General features: G+C 39.9%; 1 protein-coding gene across 1 annotated transcript in view; it reads left to right on the top strand.

Moving 5' to 3' along the window:
• CDON (cell adhesion associated, oncogene regulated) overlaps nt 1-16,259 on the top strand; it is a 99,746-nt gene that overhangs the window by 49,524 nt on the left and 33,963 nt on the right. The window contains exons 9-13 of the mRNA XM_024740841.1: nt 2,291-2,644; nt 6,860-7,149; nt 8,757-8,931; nt 10,997-11,125; nt 14,513-14,721. Coding sequence (XP_024596609.1) covers nt 2,291-2,644; nt 6,860-7,149; nt 8,757-8,931; nt 10,997-11,125; nt 14,513-14,721 — 1,157 coding nt within the window. The remainder of the gene's footprint in view (nt 1-2,290; nt 2,645-6,859; nt 7,150-8,756; nt 8,932-10,996; nt 11,126-14,512; nt 14,722-16,259) is intronic.

Genomic DNA, 16,259 nt, shown 5'->3' with positions numbered 1-16,259 from the left:
TCTCATCAGTACAGAATGACAAGAAAAAGAAATGAAAGATGTAAGGGTAAGAGAGAAGGAAAACTCAGTCGTTATTCATTCACAGCTGCTATGGTTGTCAATATAGAGAATCCTCAATAGTTTGTTGGCAAATTGTTAGAAATAATAAAAGCTTTTAGCAAGGTGGCTGGATAAAGACCAATAAACAAGAATGTTGCCTTTCTATGTACGAGTGTATTAGCCAGGTTTCTCTAGAGAAACAAAACACAAGAGGATCTATAATATACACATAGGAGGAGATTTATTATAGAAACTGGCTCACACAGTTATGGAGGACAAGTCTGCCATCTACATACTGGAGAAGGAGGGAAGCCAATGATGCAATTGAGCTGTGGGAGGAGGAGTGATGGTATAAGTCTCGACCTAAGTCCAAAAGCCAGAGGTCCAGGAGCACTGATGTCCAGTGTCCTAGGACAGAAGAAAGATGGCTCAGCTCACAGAGAGAATTCGCCCTTCCTCTGCATTTTTGTTCTACTGAGGCCCTCAACGGATTGCATGGTGCCCACCCACATTGAGAGGGCCATCTGCTATACTCGGTTTACCAATTCAGATGCTAATTTCTTCTGGAAACACGCTCACAAACACAGCTAGTTATCTGGGCATCCCTTAGCCCAGTCAAGTTGACACAGAAAATTAACCATTACAATTAGCAACAGACAGAAAAAGTAATTTAAAAGACACTCTAAAAGAAGAAGAACAAGAAAGTGGGGACCTTGCTTTACCAGATATTAGAATATACACAAAAATCTATAGTAATTAAGACAGTGTTGTATTATTGGTGCAGGAACAGACAAATAGACTCTTGGAACAAGACAGAGACCACCAACAAGGATTTGCACTAAGGATTTGACTTAGGTGGCATTGCAGATCACCAAGGGGAGGATATCCATTTCAAGAGTTGATGTAGGATAATTGGTTATCAAAATGGAGAAGAAATTAAATCTCTAACTCACATTGTACACAAAGACAAATTTCCAGTGGATTAAAGACCTGTATATGAAAGGCAAAATGGCAAAGTTTTTGAAGAAAATATAGAAGAATATCTATATGATCTGGGTAAACTTTTCAACAAGACATTTTAGGCTAATTTTTAAGAAAAGATTGGTATGACTACATTAAAATTAAAGCATCCTTATTTTTTAAAGATACCATTAAAAATGAAAAGCAAAGCAATAAACTGAGAGAAGATACTAGTAACATATGTAACTAGCAAAAGAGCAGTACCTAGTACTTACAAAGAATTCAGAACCACCATTACAAAAAGGATGAAGGATCCGATAGAAAAATGGACAAAATGCACTTGACAGAGGAGGAAAAATGAGTGGCAGATAAATATGTGAAAAGATAGTCAACCTCATTAGTACTGAGGGAAATGGAGGTTACGACCCATGAAAGCATTTTACACTTCTTAGATTAGTAAAAATTCAGAAATCTGATCATTGTTGATAGACTTCGTCAAACACAGGAAGTAGGACTGGAAAAGGAGAAAGATGTGCTGGAGAAAATGTCATTTGTAATCGATACTCCATTGTGAGATCACTTAAAAATACCGCCCCCCACCAAAAAAAATACCTGAGACCAGAAGGAAAGAGTCGGTGCCACTTGTTTAGAAACAAAAATTTGTTCGTGTATTTGGTCAGAAATATGTTTGTCAACCGTAATTCAGAACAGGTTTTTCCCAGGATTTTTGGGATCAGATTTTTGCGCCCTGGAATTGACTGTCTTTTTGAAGGACTATTATTTAGTTTTATACTTCTTTACACCTTTTTCATGTTAAAGTCTGAGGTTTTGGCCTCACGTGTTCTGGATTTACAGTGGTCAGATGCGCTGAGGATGCAAACTGGAAAACTCTCTGTGGATTCCTTTATATACATTCCTTTCTTTCTGAAGGACAGGCAACCTATGTGGGAAATGTCTAGGAGCCCACACGATGAAAAATTCTACTTTTGATTGACTGCTTTACTTGGTGAAAGTTGAGAAGCAAACTAACAAGGAAGGAGATATCTTTGTTCTAATCATGACTATTATCATTACTACTTGCTAACGACATTGCAAGCACTGTTACTTCAGTGAATGCACATGTTCACCACACTGTTCTGCACGTAAAACACGGTTTAGAAACACACATATAAAAGATGTTTCTAAGACAGCTACTTGCGCACGACACAACATTTACGTAATAGGATGAAATTATTTTGCATTGTAGATACTATAATGTTCTTAATTTATGTGAATTACTTTTTTTTAACAGACAGTGGACTCAAGCCTGTTATAATTACGGCACCAGCAAGTGCAGAGGTGGCCTCTGGAGGCTCCGTGACGTTCTCCTGCAATGCCACCGGGGTGCCGGTTCCAGCCATTCGTTGGTACGACAGGCATGGACTGATAACCAGCCATTTGTCTCAAGTTCTTAGATCTAAATCCCGAAAACCACACTTATCAAGACCTGGGGGTTCTGACCTGGAGCCTGTGTACTTCATCATGTCCCAGGCTGGCTCAAGCTCTCTATATATTCAGGCTGTTACTCGGGAACACGCTGGGAAGTATACCTGCGAAGCTGCAAACGCACACGGCACCACACAGTCGGAAGCCGTCCTCACTGTTGGTGAGTTGTCATTAGTATCTTTTCCCAGGTGAATGGTTTCCTTTGACAGTAGGGGATAAAGTGATTTGAAGTAGATTTCAATGAGTCTAGCACCCTCTAAATATATATGTATTTACCAACAACAGTGAAATGTAGAATTGCATTTTTTGGTATTTGGCCTTATGCGAACCGGATGAACTTTGGTCTCCACTTCTGGTGGGTTTGTTAAGCTTGTAAGTTGTTCTATAGGACACTTTCATTTGGGAGCAAGCCCAAGGTATGACCTCTTTGGGGCATTAATACTTTTGGTTTTCTAAGCTGAAAATATCGTTGCAAATATTTTCAGGTGGGCCCTTAGTAAGGATAGTATTCAGTCTAAAGAGTTGGCTTTTATTGGGAATGTTGAGTCCTGTGTACTGTCAAACAACACCCATCTGTATATTTCCCTCAACCGTTTTCAAAGTTATTGTTCTAATAGGGTGTATAATATAATATTCTTTTTTTTTTTTTTTTTTTGTGGTCCGCGGGCCTCTCACTGTTGTGGCCTCTCCCGTTGCGGAGCACAGGCTCCGGACGCGCAGGCTCAGCGGCCACGGCTCACAGGCCCAGCCGCTCCGCGACATGTGGGGTCTTCCCGGACCGGGCCACGAAGCCGTGTCCCCTGCATTGGCAGGCGGACTCTCAACCACTGTGCCACCAGGGAAGCCCTAATATTCTTTGTATTTTGCTGATTTGGGGTGATGATGACTTAATTTGGAGTACTGGTATATAGAATATCAGTATTATTCAAATTAATTCAAATTTGACTTAATCCACATCCAAATCTTATATCAGGGGGCATTGGTGAGGGTGCCCTACTCATAGGGCTGGTGTGAGGATTCAAGGAGTCTGTACCTGTAAAGTGCTTAGAATGATGTCTGGAAGTAGAATGCCTTCAATAAATGCTACATATTAAGTTACAATTATTACTATCTAATTATTATTAAATTATAATTATCCCTTCTGGTAGTGTTTAGGGAAGAAGAAATAGTTACTGATACTAGTAGACCTTAATAATCCTTAAATAAAGAAGGTAGTTAAGTGTTGCATAGATTTATACACACATATGGATGTGTATATGGATGTGTATGTGTGTGTGTTTATATATCTGTTCTGCTAAGCAAAAATAGGAGTGGCTCTGCTCAATATTATTAGCCTTAAGACAGCTGTCATGCAGGCACTGCTTGGGTATCATTTGGCTGAAATGATTTTCTTTTAAATTTTTTATTTTTTAAAATTTGTTTATTTATTTGGCTGTGTCGGGTCTTAGTTGCGGCCTGCGGGATCTTTCGTTGTGGCATGCGGGCTCTTCTTTGCCACATGTAGGCTGTTCTCTATTTGTGGTGTGCAGGCTCCAGAATGCGTGGGCTCAGCAGGTGTGGCGCGCAGGCTCAGGTGCCCCGCGCCATGTGGGATCTTAGTTCCCCAAACAGGGATCGAACCTGCGGCGTCCCCTGCATTGGAGGGCAGATTCTTAACCACTGGACCCCCCTGAAGTGATTATTTTATGTAAATAAAGGGTAAAGGGAGCCATAGACATCACAGTCATAGCTGATGGAACTAGGTAAGTATCTAGTTGTCTAACTGCCTCACTTTATTTATTTATTTTTAAAATTTTATTTATTTATTATTTATTTATTTGGCTGTGTTGGGTCTTCGTTTCTGTGCGAGGGCTTTCTCTAGTTGCGGCAAGCGGGGGCCACTCTTCATTGCAGTGCGAGGCCTTTCACTGTCGCAGCCTCTCTTGTTGCGGGGCACAGGCTCCAGACACACAGGCTCAGTAGTTGTGGCTCACGGGCTTAGTTGCTCCGTGGCATGTGGGATCTTCCCCTTCCCAGGGCTCGAACCCGTGTCCCCTGCATTGGCAGACAGATTCTCAACCACTGCGCCACCAGGGAAGCCCCTCACTTTAAATATGAGAAATCTGAAGCCCTTAGAAGATACATAACTTGTTTAGATTCGATCTTTCTAGATCTTTAAGATCCCCCTCACTCCCAGGATTTTATGTCTTGATAAATACCATTTTTTATGTATAGTAACCCCATGAGCTACATCCTACCTGAGTGGTCCTTCGTTGCTTCTTTTACATGCTCTATAGTAATTACCGAAGTCTAGCTGAGTCTATTAAAGCTCAGAACAGCACATAACAACCCACTTCTTCCCATGGGAATCTGAGCTTATTATTAAATTCTAGCATGCTGGCAGCCTTTCCTTTATTTGTTATGAAGGGGGGGGGTAAGCAAGATGACTCTCTGCCCCACCTTTTTTTCTTTCCAGAGACCTTGCGTTTTTGAGGTCCTGGATGTACAAATATTTGTAGAGTGAGTTGTAACTTTTCAAAACTATAATGGGAGTTGGCCTGGGGTCCTAAATAGTTTAGGGTGGGGTTGCTGGTTTGAGTGGTCACAGTGGGAACAACTTTGGCAGATCTGGTTCCGTTCCCTGTTGAACTGGTTTCAACTCAGAGTCATTAATTCATAGACATTACCATAGTTATAGTACTTAGAAAGCCAGAGTTTTATCAATCTGTTTTCCAATTCAAAAAACATTCTACCTTAAAAAATGCTAGATGTCTCTCCTGACCATTTCACAGAGTTATTTTGAAGATAACTTGAGATAGTGTATGTGAAGAACCTTTGGAAAGTACTGTGAAGGCCTTATGAATTGTATCTAGTATCTGTGAGTGCTCAAATTCTGTTATCCGGAATAGTAGAAGAAAATTAATTGAATCCCCTTTTTGATAAAAGTTATGGAAAAGTCTCACTGCAGCCTGAACACAAGTGGGATTTTGATACTTCTGCAGTAGACGCAGGCTGTAGCAGAACATTTTTTCTCATGCCTCTGTATAAACTGAGGCGTGTGGTATTCAAACTCTCCTACAGCCAAGTACCACTTCCCGGTGGTGACCTGCCCAGAGGATCCATGAAACACTAATGATAAAAAGGTCCTTGTCCACTGCCCTAAGCCACAGCTAATTGCCTCTACTTGCTAAAGTCCATCTCTTCATTAACAGGCTCTCCACCACACCCTTCACATCCAGCCCACATTCTGACTCACTAGATAAACATGACTGTTCCAGGAGCAATATTTGGAAGCTGTCTCAGTGAACTTAATTAGTTTTCTTCTATATTATTTTCCCACTAGCTTCTTGTTTTCTTTGATGGAGGATGCTCCTGGGACACCTTTTCTCTCTTTTAAACAAACAGAGAACCAGAGAACCGACCTTCCACTGGTTAGTCCTGTTTTTTGGTCGGTTCTCTGTGAAACTGCAGTAGTTCTCCTAATACACTCCCACCTTTCACCAGGAATCCGACTTCATTGTGGAAAAGAAACCCTGCCGTTGTTTCCTCAGCTCCCTTCCTCCACAAAAGTAGGAGACTTTTCATTGCCAGTATTAATAGTGCTTTAGAGGAACTAAGCTGTCAACCCTCGGGTTTTATTGTGCTGGAAGTTTGTTTTCATAAATTGCTCTCTCCTCACCATACGTACTCACCCACGTCCCCTCCCTCTCCCTCTCTCCCGCTCTCCCCCTCTCCCTTCCCCCCCCATCACCCCTCTCCACGGCTAGCTTGGGCATCTATCTGTATGTGGCAGCACTATAGTAAGGGTGCCAGGCCTTCTTAAAGCTTAAGCCTGGAAGAGGGCAGCCTCACTTGGGCCTGGCGTCGGTTAAAACGAGTCACAGGGCAGCTGGGATTCAGCGTGGGAGGGGACTGCTCAAGGGTGTGAATATTGAGATATCTTTGGAGACTAGCTACCCAGTAGGTAATAGCCTGACTCTTGACCTTTTCTTTACTATTTATTTTACTTTGTTCCCAAGGGAATGCATTACTCATTGTGTTTCGTTTACCAACTAGAGTTAAAGTTGTTCTCCAACTTAAAATCTTCTGAGGCTACACTAGCAAATTGCTGTTGTAAAAGAGGGAATGCTGGTGTCGAGCAAGGAAGAGTGACGTCCTTTCAGCTACTGAACTCCTGCATCATAGAACTGATTTTTCAGACAATTAATTTGCTCCTTCATGAATAAGAGATGGCTACTGGAGATTAGATGTTTCCATGAATCATTAAATTGAAATGTTACCTACTTTAACTTCTAGGGCTCAAACTGTGCTGACGGTGTGTTAGATCACTGTATGAGAGACCCTGAAATAATGAATTTCTTCTATCTCCTCTTTTTCTTTCTCCCTTTCTCTGCAGTTCCTTTTGAAACAGATACCAAAGCAGAAATAGTCACACCTTCTGATCCCACTCAGAATGATAAAAGTGATGGTTCAGAAACTGGACTGTTGAGCTCATCTCCACTGAAGGAACATTCCAGTGCTACAGAATCATCATCAGAGAAAAATGCTAGTGGTACCTCTGTCCCCGATGCCCCCATCATTCTGAGCCCCCCACAGACGCACACACCAGATACGTACAACCTGGTCTGGAGAGCGGGGAAGGATGGCGGGCTGCCCATCAATGCCTATTTTGTGAAGTATCGAAAGGTAATGTCTTCTCATTTATCATCTTTCCCTTCCCACACCTTCACATCCTGTGTATAACACATGCTTATTATCTTTCACATTTGTGGAGTGGCAGGAAACAGGAGTGTCCCAGAATGATGAGTTTGGGAGAGAAATGCCAGCAATCATGCTGGATTTACCAGTCTTATAAAAGCAGTAAGAATGAAGTACAAATAATTTCCCCTCAAATTGGGATTCTAAGAACCCAGTAGCTTCTAGACATTTTTAATCAAATATTTTAACCCCTTGGGTATAAAATTCTATAAACCAATTTTTAAAAAGTAATTCCTTCCCTCTCTGAGATGGCAGAATGCAGTTTATTTAGTAAAAAAGCAGTTTCTTATTAGAAGCAACTGTTTGAACAAAGTTGTCCCTTATAATCTCTGACAAATGTTTTCATTTCAAGTTCTCTTCTTAATTGTATTAAAACCTTACATTGTTTGGTCATTTATTATGGTGAACCTTGATTGTCTCAGTTGATTTTTCAGATGATGATTTTCATCCACAGGCTTCTATTAAAGCAAAATGAAAAAAAATCTCCCCTCTTTGTTTAATGAGACTGTAAATGAAATGGGAGGAGGTGCACTCACGTTTAAAATAATTTTCTATGTTCAAGACATTTTGGTATCCATCATTTAACAGTAATATTTTTTCTTTAGGTATTTTTTTATTAAGTAGAGTTGATTTACAATGTTGTGTTAATTACTGCTGTACAGCAAAATGATTCAGTTATACCTATAGATACATCCTTTTTTTCATATTCTTTTCCATTACGGCTTATCACAGGATATTGGATATAGTTCCCTGTGCTATGCAGTAGGACCTTGTTGTTTATCCATCCTGTATATAAAAGCTTACATCTGCTAACCCCAGCCTCCCACTCCATCCCTCCCCTTATAGTAATATTTTTAATATCTGGAAAAATTAACATGGTGATATTTGAGAGTTTATTCACCGTTTGTAACCTGATGGTTCTACATGCGGATAGTTTCACTTGTATTCTTATCCACATGAAACTTCCCATGTAATGTTGGCTCTTGGTTCCATTAACTGAGACCCAACGGATTGGATCTCTTTCTGTTTCCTCGAGCTCACATTGAACAGTGTCAAGACATGAAGCAAGACTGTTGGAAATATATAATGAATAATTATATAATTTATACACATATAGACATACATAATATATATTTTGATTTATCATATATCATGCATAATATATACTATCATTAATACACGTTATTGTATACTTATTTAATTCTCCCATTAGCCCAGTAAGAAAGGAGCATTGTTTCCATTATAAGAAAAGGAAACAAACTGGGTGATCAAATAACTTGCTTGAGGCCGTAAGTTAGTGGCAGCTAATGGAGCAGGAATCTTTTCACAATAAGAATCCCTAAGTTCTTGCTATAGGGCTCCTTCTATTTCTTAATGTGGAGAGGTGTTACATCTCTTTCACTTTTGATAGTGTATTACTTCCCAAAATTCATCTGGAATTGAATGATTTCTAGTTTTTATCCAGTTGGAATGGAAGATTCTTCTGCCCCGTATCTCGTTTTTTTTTTAAAAATGCCTTATTTTCCCTTGAGTAGCTGGAAGATGGTGTTGGCGTGGTGGGAAGATGGCACACAGTTCGAGTCCCAGGAAGTGAAAATGAGCTCCATTTAACGGAACTGGAGCCATCGAGTCTCTACGAAGTTTTGATGGTGGCAAGGAGTGCAGCAGGTGAAGGACAGCCTGCCATGCTCACCTTCCGAACCAGCAAAGGTGAATATAATCTTCCTTAAGTGGAAGGAGTTGGCTGTCTTGATGTCACTTTAATAATAAGTGTCTTTTGGGGTAGTAGAGGTTCTTGTTTATAGAGTTACTAAATAAACCTTTTACAGTAACTTTTGAAGCCACGTTTGGATGGTTGTATTCTTCTATTCCATCCAGTATTTCACAGATATTTTTGAGGGCTTGTTATAGGTAAGATAGTAGGGTAGGTGATGCAGGGAAAATGAAGATGATCAAGACAAGATCCGTCCTAATGGAGCTTCTACTTTGTTAAGAAAGGTAACATATATACATAAATACCAACTCAAGGCAAAATTTCAGTTCAGCTAATATTTACTGAATGGCTTCTCTGTGCCAGGCAATAAACAAAATAGACAATACTCCTTTGCCCTCATGGAGCTTCCATTCTAGTTGGGAGAGATACGTTATAAGAACATTAGTAGGTGGTGAGTGTTAACAAGAGAAATAAATTAAGGGATGGTGGCCAGAGAACTCCTCAATGAGTAGTTGACAGCAGAGCAGAACTTAAAGGAGGTGCGTGAAAACCATGTGGGTATCTAGGGCAAGAACATCCCAGTAGAGAGGATAGCATGTGCAAAGGCCCTGGGGTGGGTGTACTTGGTGTGCCCTAGGAACACTGAGGGGCCATAGTGATGGGAGTAAAGTACATGGGGAGGGGAGAACGCTCAGGGAATTGGCAGAGTGGCCAAAGCACTAAGTACGTTGTCCACGCTGCAAGGACACTGACTTTGAACCTGAGTGAGCCAGAAGCTTTGGAGGGTTTTGAGCAGAGTTGTGACACAATCTGTTGTGTGTTTCAATGGGACATACTGGCTGTAGGGTAAGGATAGACTGGAGGAGGGCAAGGGAATAGGGAGAGAAACCAGATCTGACAAGGACTAGGAAAGACTTACAGAGAAGATGCCAGAGGATAGTCTTTCTGTGGGGTAGCTTGTGAGGGTAGCTTGATTGAAAAGATGCCATTGCAGGTTGGCCATAAATGAACAAAAAGACTTCAGTGAGCAGAGATGGGAACTGGAGAGAGGAGTATTCTTAGGGTGGCACAGTATTAAAAAGGAGTTCTGATGATTGAGAAGAAATTGTCTATTGGCTTTTGAAAAAGATCCTTTCGGACTTCCCTGCTGGTGCAGTGGTTAAGAATCCACCTGCCAATGCAAGAGACACAGGTTCAAGCCCTGGTCCGGGAAGATCCCACATGCCGCGGAGCAACTAAGCCCGTGCACCACAACTACTGAGCTCGTGTGCCACAACTACTGAAGCCCGCGCACCTAGAGCCTGTGCTGCACAACAAGAGAAGCCACTACACACCGCAACAAAGAGTAGCCCCCGCTCGCCGCAACTAGAGAAAGCCCGCGCCCAGCAACAAAGACCAGTGGAGCCAAAAAAGAATTAATTAATTAATTAAAATGAAAAAAAAGAAAAAGAAAAAGACCCTTTCATCTAATTAGTGAGTCTGGCCTGAAAAATAATGAGTATTTCTTATTTGAAATGTATTTTGAGTTAACTTCCGTAATTAGTCCTTAGTTGTTTATAAAGTCTGACCTACAAATACTGAATAGTAAGCATGTATTTCAGTTTGAAAACAATCACCCAATTTCACTTTTTGCCTCTTGAAATTTTAAAACTTAACATGACAGCTTCCTCGTGAAGAAGCTTGACAGAAGCTCTTAAATAATGAATTTATGTGTCAGAATTAAGAAATATGTACAGTAAAAAGAAAAATGAGTGAATAGTTTGAAAACCTTCACTCTAGTCATTTGGCTTTTTCGCTTGTGTCATTTTCTCTATGTGTAAATTAAAGCTATAGCCTGGTGAAGAAAGACACATTTTAGTTATAGGCACTACAAAAAGCCAAAGTAATTTTTAAAGTTAATTCCTCATATTAGCTAAGTCATTACAATGTAGGTTTTAATTTTAGACACTGTAACGATAAGTTTATATATTTATATCTATATGCCAGGTGAGTTTCATAGTATCTTTTCTTATTTATACATAGATGCTTATATTATATTATATTATGATTATATCTTCCTAGAGAAAACAACATCATCCAAAAACACTCAGGTCTCCTCTCCACCTGTCGGCATCCCTAAGCACCCTGTTGTTTCAGAGGCTGCAGACAACTTTGGAGTGATACTCACAGATCCTTCCAGGCACAGTGGAGGTAAAGAGAAGACCCTTCATTTATTCATTTTGCTTGTTTTCAGATGTAACTGACCTGCTTCAGATTATTTGGGGGTGGAGTAGCACAGGGTGTTTGTTTACTATTCAGATTATATACTACCATACAGCTCTTTTAAGTTCTATTTCAACCATTTTTTAAATGTCCTATATATTCAGATCTTGGTAACCCAGTACCATGGTTTGTATTTAAACTCAAATTCAAACTCTTATGGTACTAAGTTTTTATAACTCACAAAAGCAATTTTTCTGTCTCCTCTCTGGCAAGGAAAGCAAATTTACATTTGAACTCTGAACATCTGACTTTTTTTAAAAAAATGATTTGTCAAAACGTATGATGGTACCTAGAGTAAGATTTAGTTTTTTTAATTGAATGGACTACATGGCATACTCAGCATTATTGTTATATCTTACGGTTTTTAGATGCCATAGCGGTAGAACTTTCAAAAGACTTCTTTTTAGTACTTAATCACACATGAATTCTACTGTTACAACATAATGTGCTTTTCGTGATCTAGGGAAGGCTTAACATTTTATTGCTGAGCTCTAAGAATTTTCAAGCTTCTCTTCCCTATTTTTATAGTCTTCCATGCATTGGTTTCAGACAAAAGCAAGCCACAACATTTGAACACCCCTCTGGAGCACCTCTGCATCTTCAATATCATGAACTGCTTTTTCTTGAGTCCTTTTACTTCTGAGGAACCTTTCCGCTTCCTTAAGCAGATATAGGAGTGTCAACTTCATAGGTATAAAACTGACATCGGAAGAACAAAAACCTTGTGACTTAACACATTGTACTAAATGCTGGAGCAGCAGAAATAAAAGAAATCTTGCCCTTGGAGAAGTTTACAGTATAGTGGATGATCCAGACAATTAAACCAATACCAATATAGTAGGGAAGACAGACAAATTAACCCATAACAGTGATTTTGATTCCACCCTGTTGTTGTGAGGTCAAAAGAGAAATATCTAAATCACTCACTTGCTATGAAGGAGGCCCAGTGGTGATGAGAGGCGTCCTGAGCTAAGCCTCAAAGATAAGAATGTTACCACTGGATGAAGAAATAGGAGAAGGAGTTCTAGGCAGAGACCCCTCCTTGTGCAGAGACAGATGAATGACATGTTCTATTTCATTTAGAGATTCAGAGATTTTATTGAGCGTGACTGGGTGCTGTGTGGAGTGATGTTACAGTGGGGAGGTGGGTGGGTGCCGTATATGATGTACTTAAAAATTTAGTCTTTCCCCAGAAGCTATAAAGAAGCCTGAAGGATTTTAGAGACGGGACAGGAGGAGTGGCAACAGGTGAGGCTTAGAAATAAAGACAGTGGCAGTGTGAGTGGAGAAGGAGGACACAGGTGAGAGATAAAGGGAGTTGAATCTACACTGCATGAGAGGAAGAAATATGGTGCCTTGGGCTTGGGCAACTTGGACCATTTACCAAGATAGGTAATAAGAATCTTTAGGTGAAGATGGTGGATTCTGTTCTGGAAATCACGAGTTTGGAGCTATCCAAGCAGAGATAACCATAAAGAAGTGATTTATTTAATCTTCACAACCTCCCTGTGAGGAAGGTAGCATAACTGTTTTACAAATCAGGAAACTGAGGCTCTCAAGGAGATTACGCAGCTTGCCTAAGGTCATCCAGAAAGATCATCATCACGCACCATCCAGAAAGTGGTGGAACTGCAATTCACAGCCAGATATTTGAAGGCCAAGAGCAGTATTCTTTCTTCTAGCTCCTAACAGTCACACACTATTTCTTTTAGGTATTGATGATATTCTCCTCAGTAGAGATTTTCCCCTAATAACTTTCGTTTTCTATTTGGTCTGTGGTATTCTTTGATGAGTTTTAACCTCACGTGAATCAACATAGGAAGTTGTTTGGTTATCTGGTATTAAAAAAAAAGAGATTCACTAACACTTCTATTCATTCTGTTTCCATTGCTTTCTAACTTGCAAGGAATACAGTAAGTATCATGCCACGTTGCCTGCTTTGACTATCTTCCTCTTTTTATCCATTAAGCAGTTTATTTTTAAAATGCCACAGTTTTCTCCATGCAGGTACCATATGCAACATTATTTTGTTCTTGTATATTGGTAGTCAGATTGAAGAGGTGTTGAGACAGAGGGGTGTTGCTTGAGGCCAGGCTCAGGCTGGACAGAGACAGGGCTCCCTGAGTAATACACCAGAGTAATGTAACCGCGGCCCAGAGTTGGTCCTCCTTGTTTTAGCTCTAGAAACTTGATTGTTAGCATGCCAAAGGATAGTTGGTCTCTTGAGAACCAGCTCACTCTTACAAAATTCACAGGTGATTAATGTAAACTGAAATGGGCAGTTTAATGTAACTGTCATACAGACCAGACTGTTTCTATCTGCCTCCTTTCCTTTAGGAACCAAATGGGAAGCCCCTTATAACCACAAGATTACTTGGTCAGCAAGAAGTGTTAGGGACACGGTTTAAATGACTGATGAACTCACTGCCGAGGTTTCCACCTGCCACAGAACTGAAACCTTCCCATTTGGGGACTAGGACATCCCCTCCCCTTGGCAGTGCTAACCGAAAACTGCCAGACATTAGCTCTCGGACCCCCTTTTTCCACAAGGTCATGTGCATGACCACGTGGATTATCAGTTTCCTGATAGCACTTGTCCCTTTACTTAACTGCGCATCCTGCCTTCCTGCTTTCTCTCCTCCCATTTTTATTAGTATTGATATTATTGGTTAAGTGTTATCCCTATTTACTGCTTGCAGTCTGTTTTTTGGAGTAGCATTCCTACAAAAGTAATAGCTACATTACTGATTATTGATAGGCTACAATAGTAATAGCTAATATAATAATCTGTGGATCGTTTGCTGAATATGTTTTCTGTAGCTTGGATGGGTAAAGAAAAACATCTAAGTAACACATCATTTTGAAAATTTACTGTAAATTTTAACCACAGTCAGACTTGAAGCACCAAGTAATAATTACATATTCACTGTTTTAGCCAGGAATCCAAGATAGCATGGTCATAATGATCATACTCACTAACTTTCAGTGTTTCAGAGCTAATTATCAAATTTATACATTTTTGGGCTTCCCTGGTGGCGCAGTGGGAGAGGCCCGTGTGCTGCAAAAAAAAAAAAAAAAAAAAAAAATCTATAAATTTTTTCACTCTTCCTTCCTTCCGTGCTGTACTTGGCGATTTCATTACCCATTAGCTTTTAACAGAGGACAGGAAGGTAGTCATAATACTGTTAACTCTGGAAAGAAGTTGGGTGAAGAGCCGTTAAGACAAAGATGTTTGGGATTTATCCCTTGCAGTCCATTTGAGGCATTCTTGTCTCTGCTGCCGCGGGTTATTGAAACGAATGTTTCCATTTCCAGTCCCAGAGGCACCTGATCGGCCCACTATCTCCACTGCATCAGAGACGTCCGTCTATGTCACTTGGATTCCTCGGGCAAATGGGGGGTCTCCAATCACTGCCTTCAAGGTCGAATATAAACGGATGCGGACTAGCGATTGGCTGGTGGCAGCTGAAGACATTCCTCCTTCCAAACTTTCTGTGGAAGTGCGTAGTTTAGAGCCAGGTAGTGATATGCAAACATTTTCTTTTAAACTATTAGTGCTGACTTTAGATGCAAATTCTTAATAATCTCATATTCTTCTAATTGTTAAAGTAATACGAGCTTATTGTATAAAAATTTGAAAATAAAATATAAAAAGAGAATAGTCACCTGAAACCCACCCATCCAGAGATAACCATTGTTTATATTTTCTTGTATTTCTTTCTAGTCTTTTTTCCTTTCTAATACAAACCAGGATCGTGCCATAAATATTATCTTGTGACCCCTTTCCTCTATATTATATCATATGCATTTTCCAATATCATTAACAATTCTTCAGAAACTCAATTTTTAATAACTGTGTATCTACCAAGTAAGTACACCATGATTTTCTTTACCATTCATCATTTCTGGGCTTTAGATTATTTCTAACTGCGAATAAATAGAAACAGTGTTGTGGTGACATCTTTGTGTGTGTGTGTGTGTGTGTGTGTTTTGCTGTGAATGAATATTTTAAGAGAAAAATTGCTTATTTGACTAAAATCGATCTGATGATGCATCTCGGCATGGTTAGACCCATTGCTTTATTTGAAGCAATGAAGACGAGACAACACTAACACCCCTTTGTTCTGTGAGTTTTCTTTCAGCAGCAGGGGACTCCCCCAGACCCCCCCAGTGTATGAAAGAAATGAAACTGTAAAAGAGAAAAGCAGTAATCACAAATCAACTTTCTTTACTTTTATTTGTTTGGGTTTCATGACCATTTTTGTTGATGGACTTTTAAATGTACTTTAGTAGCAAATACTTGTGTTTGTCTAAACAGGTAACATGAGGAGCCCAGGAACATGTAGGTACAGTTGGGAGAAGATGGCAGTTTTAAATATGGGCAAAGCTAAGTAACGTTTTACAGACAGAAAAGACTGTCTTCAGATGCCCAGGGGTTATTTTTGAGCTTTTAGGCAATTTGCTTTACGAGTCTAATTTATTCTTTAGATTCAGATTTTCAGAAACTCACAATCCTTAGAGGTTTTTTTAAGTTCTTAATATCTAATCCAAACAGATACCTTCTGTTGTAGCTTAAATCTGCTCCCCTTATCCTATTATTAGCGGGAGCAGAGTGACATCTGCTATCACCCACACAGTACCTCTTCACAAACGTATTCACCGTATTAAACTTCGCTTCAGTTGTTTCTTTCAAAGGGAAAAGAACCCAGTTTTGAGCACAGATACACCAGCTAGTCCTGTATTTGGTGGGTATGACTTTAGAACAGGATGTTGAAAGAGTAATGTGCTCTTTCCCATTTTCTCCCTGCCCCGTTCCATGACGGACATCATCCGTCTCTCCCAGTGACTCCCAATAAGGTCTTGTAATCTTGAACACGCTCAGTGAACACATGCAATACCAGTGAATAGGAGTTGGCAACTGCGTTGAAATCTATTCACCATCTAGGCTTTCGAGGATGTTGTTGTTATTGTAGAGAGATACTTAAGCACAATTGTCGTATTTTGAATATTGTCCTTTCAGATGTCTTATTATAGCTTTTAAAAAATTATGGTTTTCTTCCCA

This window comes from Neophocaena asiaeorientalis, unplaced genomic scaffold, assembly GCF_003031525.2.
Source record: "Neophocaena asiaeorientalis asiaeorientalis breed wild unplaced genomic scaffold, Neophocaena_asiaeorientalis_V1.1 scaffold308, whole genome shotgun sequence".
Lineage (NCBI taxonomy): Eukaryota > Metazoa > Chordata > Mammalia > Artiodactyla > Phocoenidae > Neophocaena > Neophocaena asiaeorientalis.
This window is presented reverse-complemented; position numbering and strand designations above follow the sequence as displayed.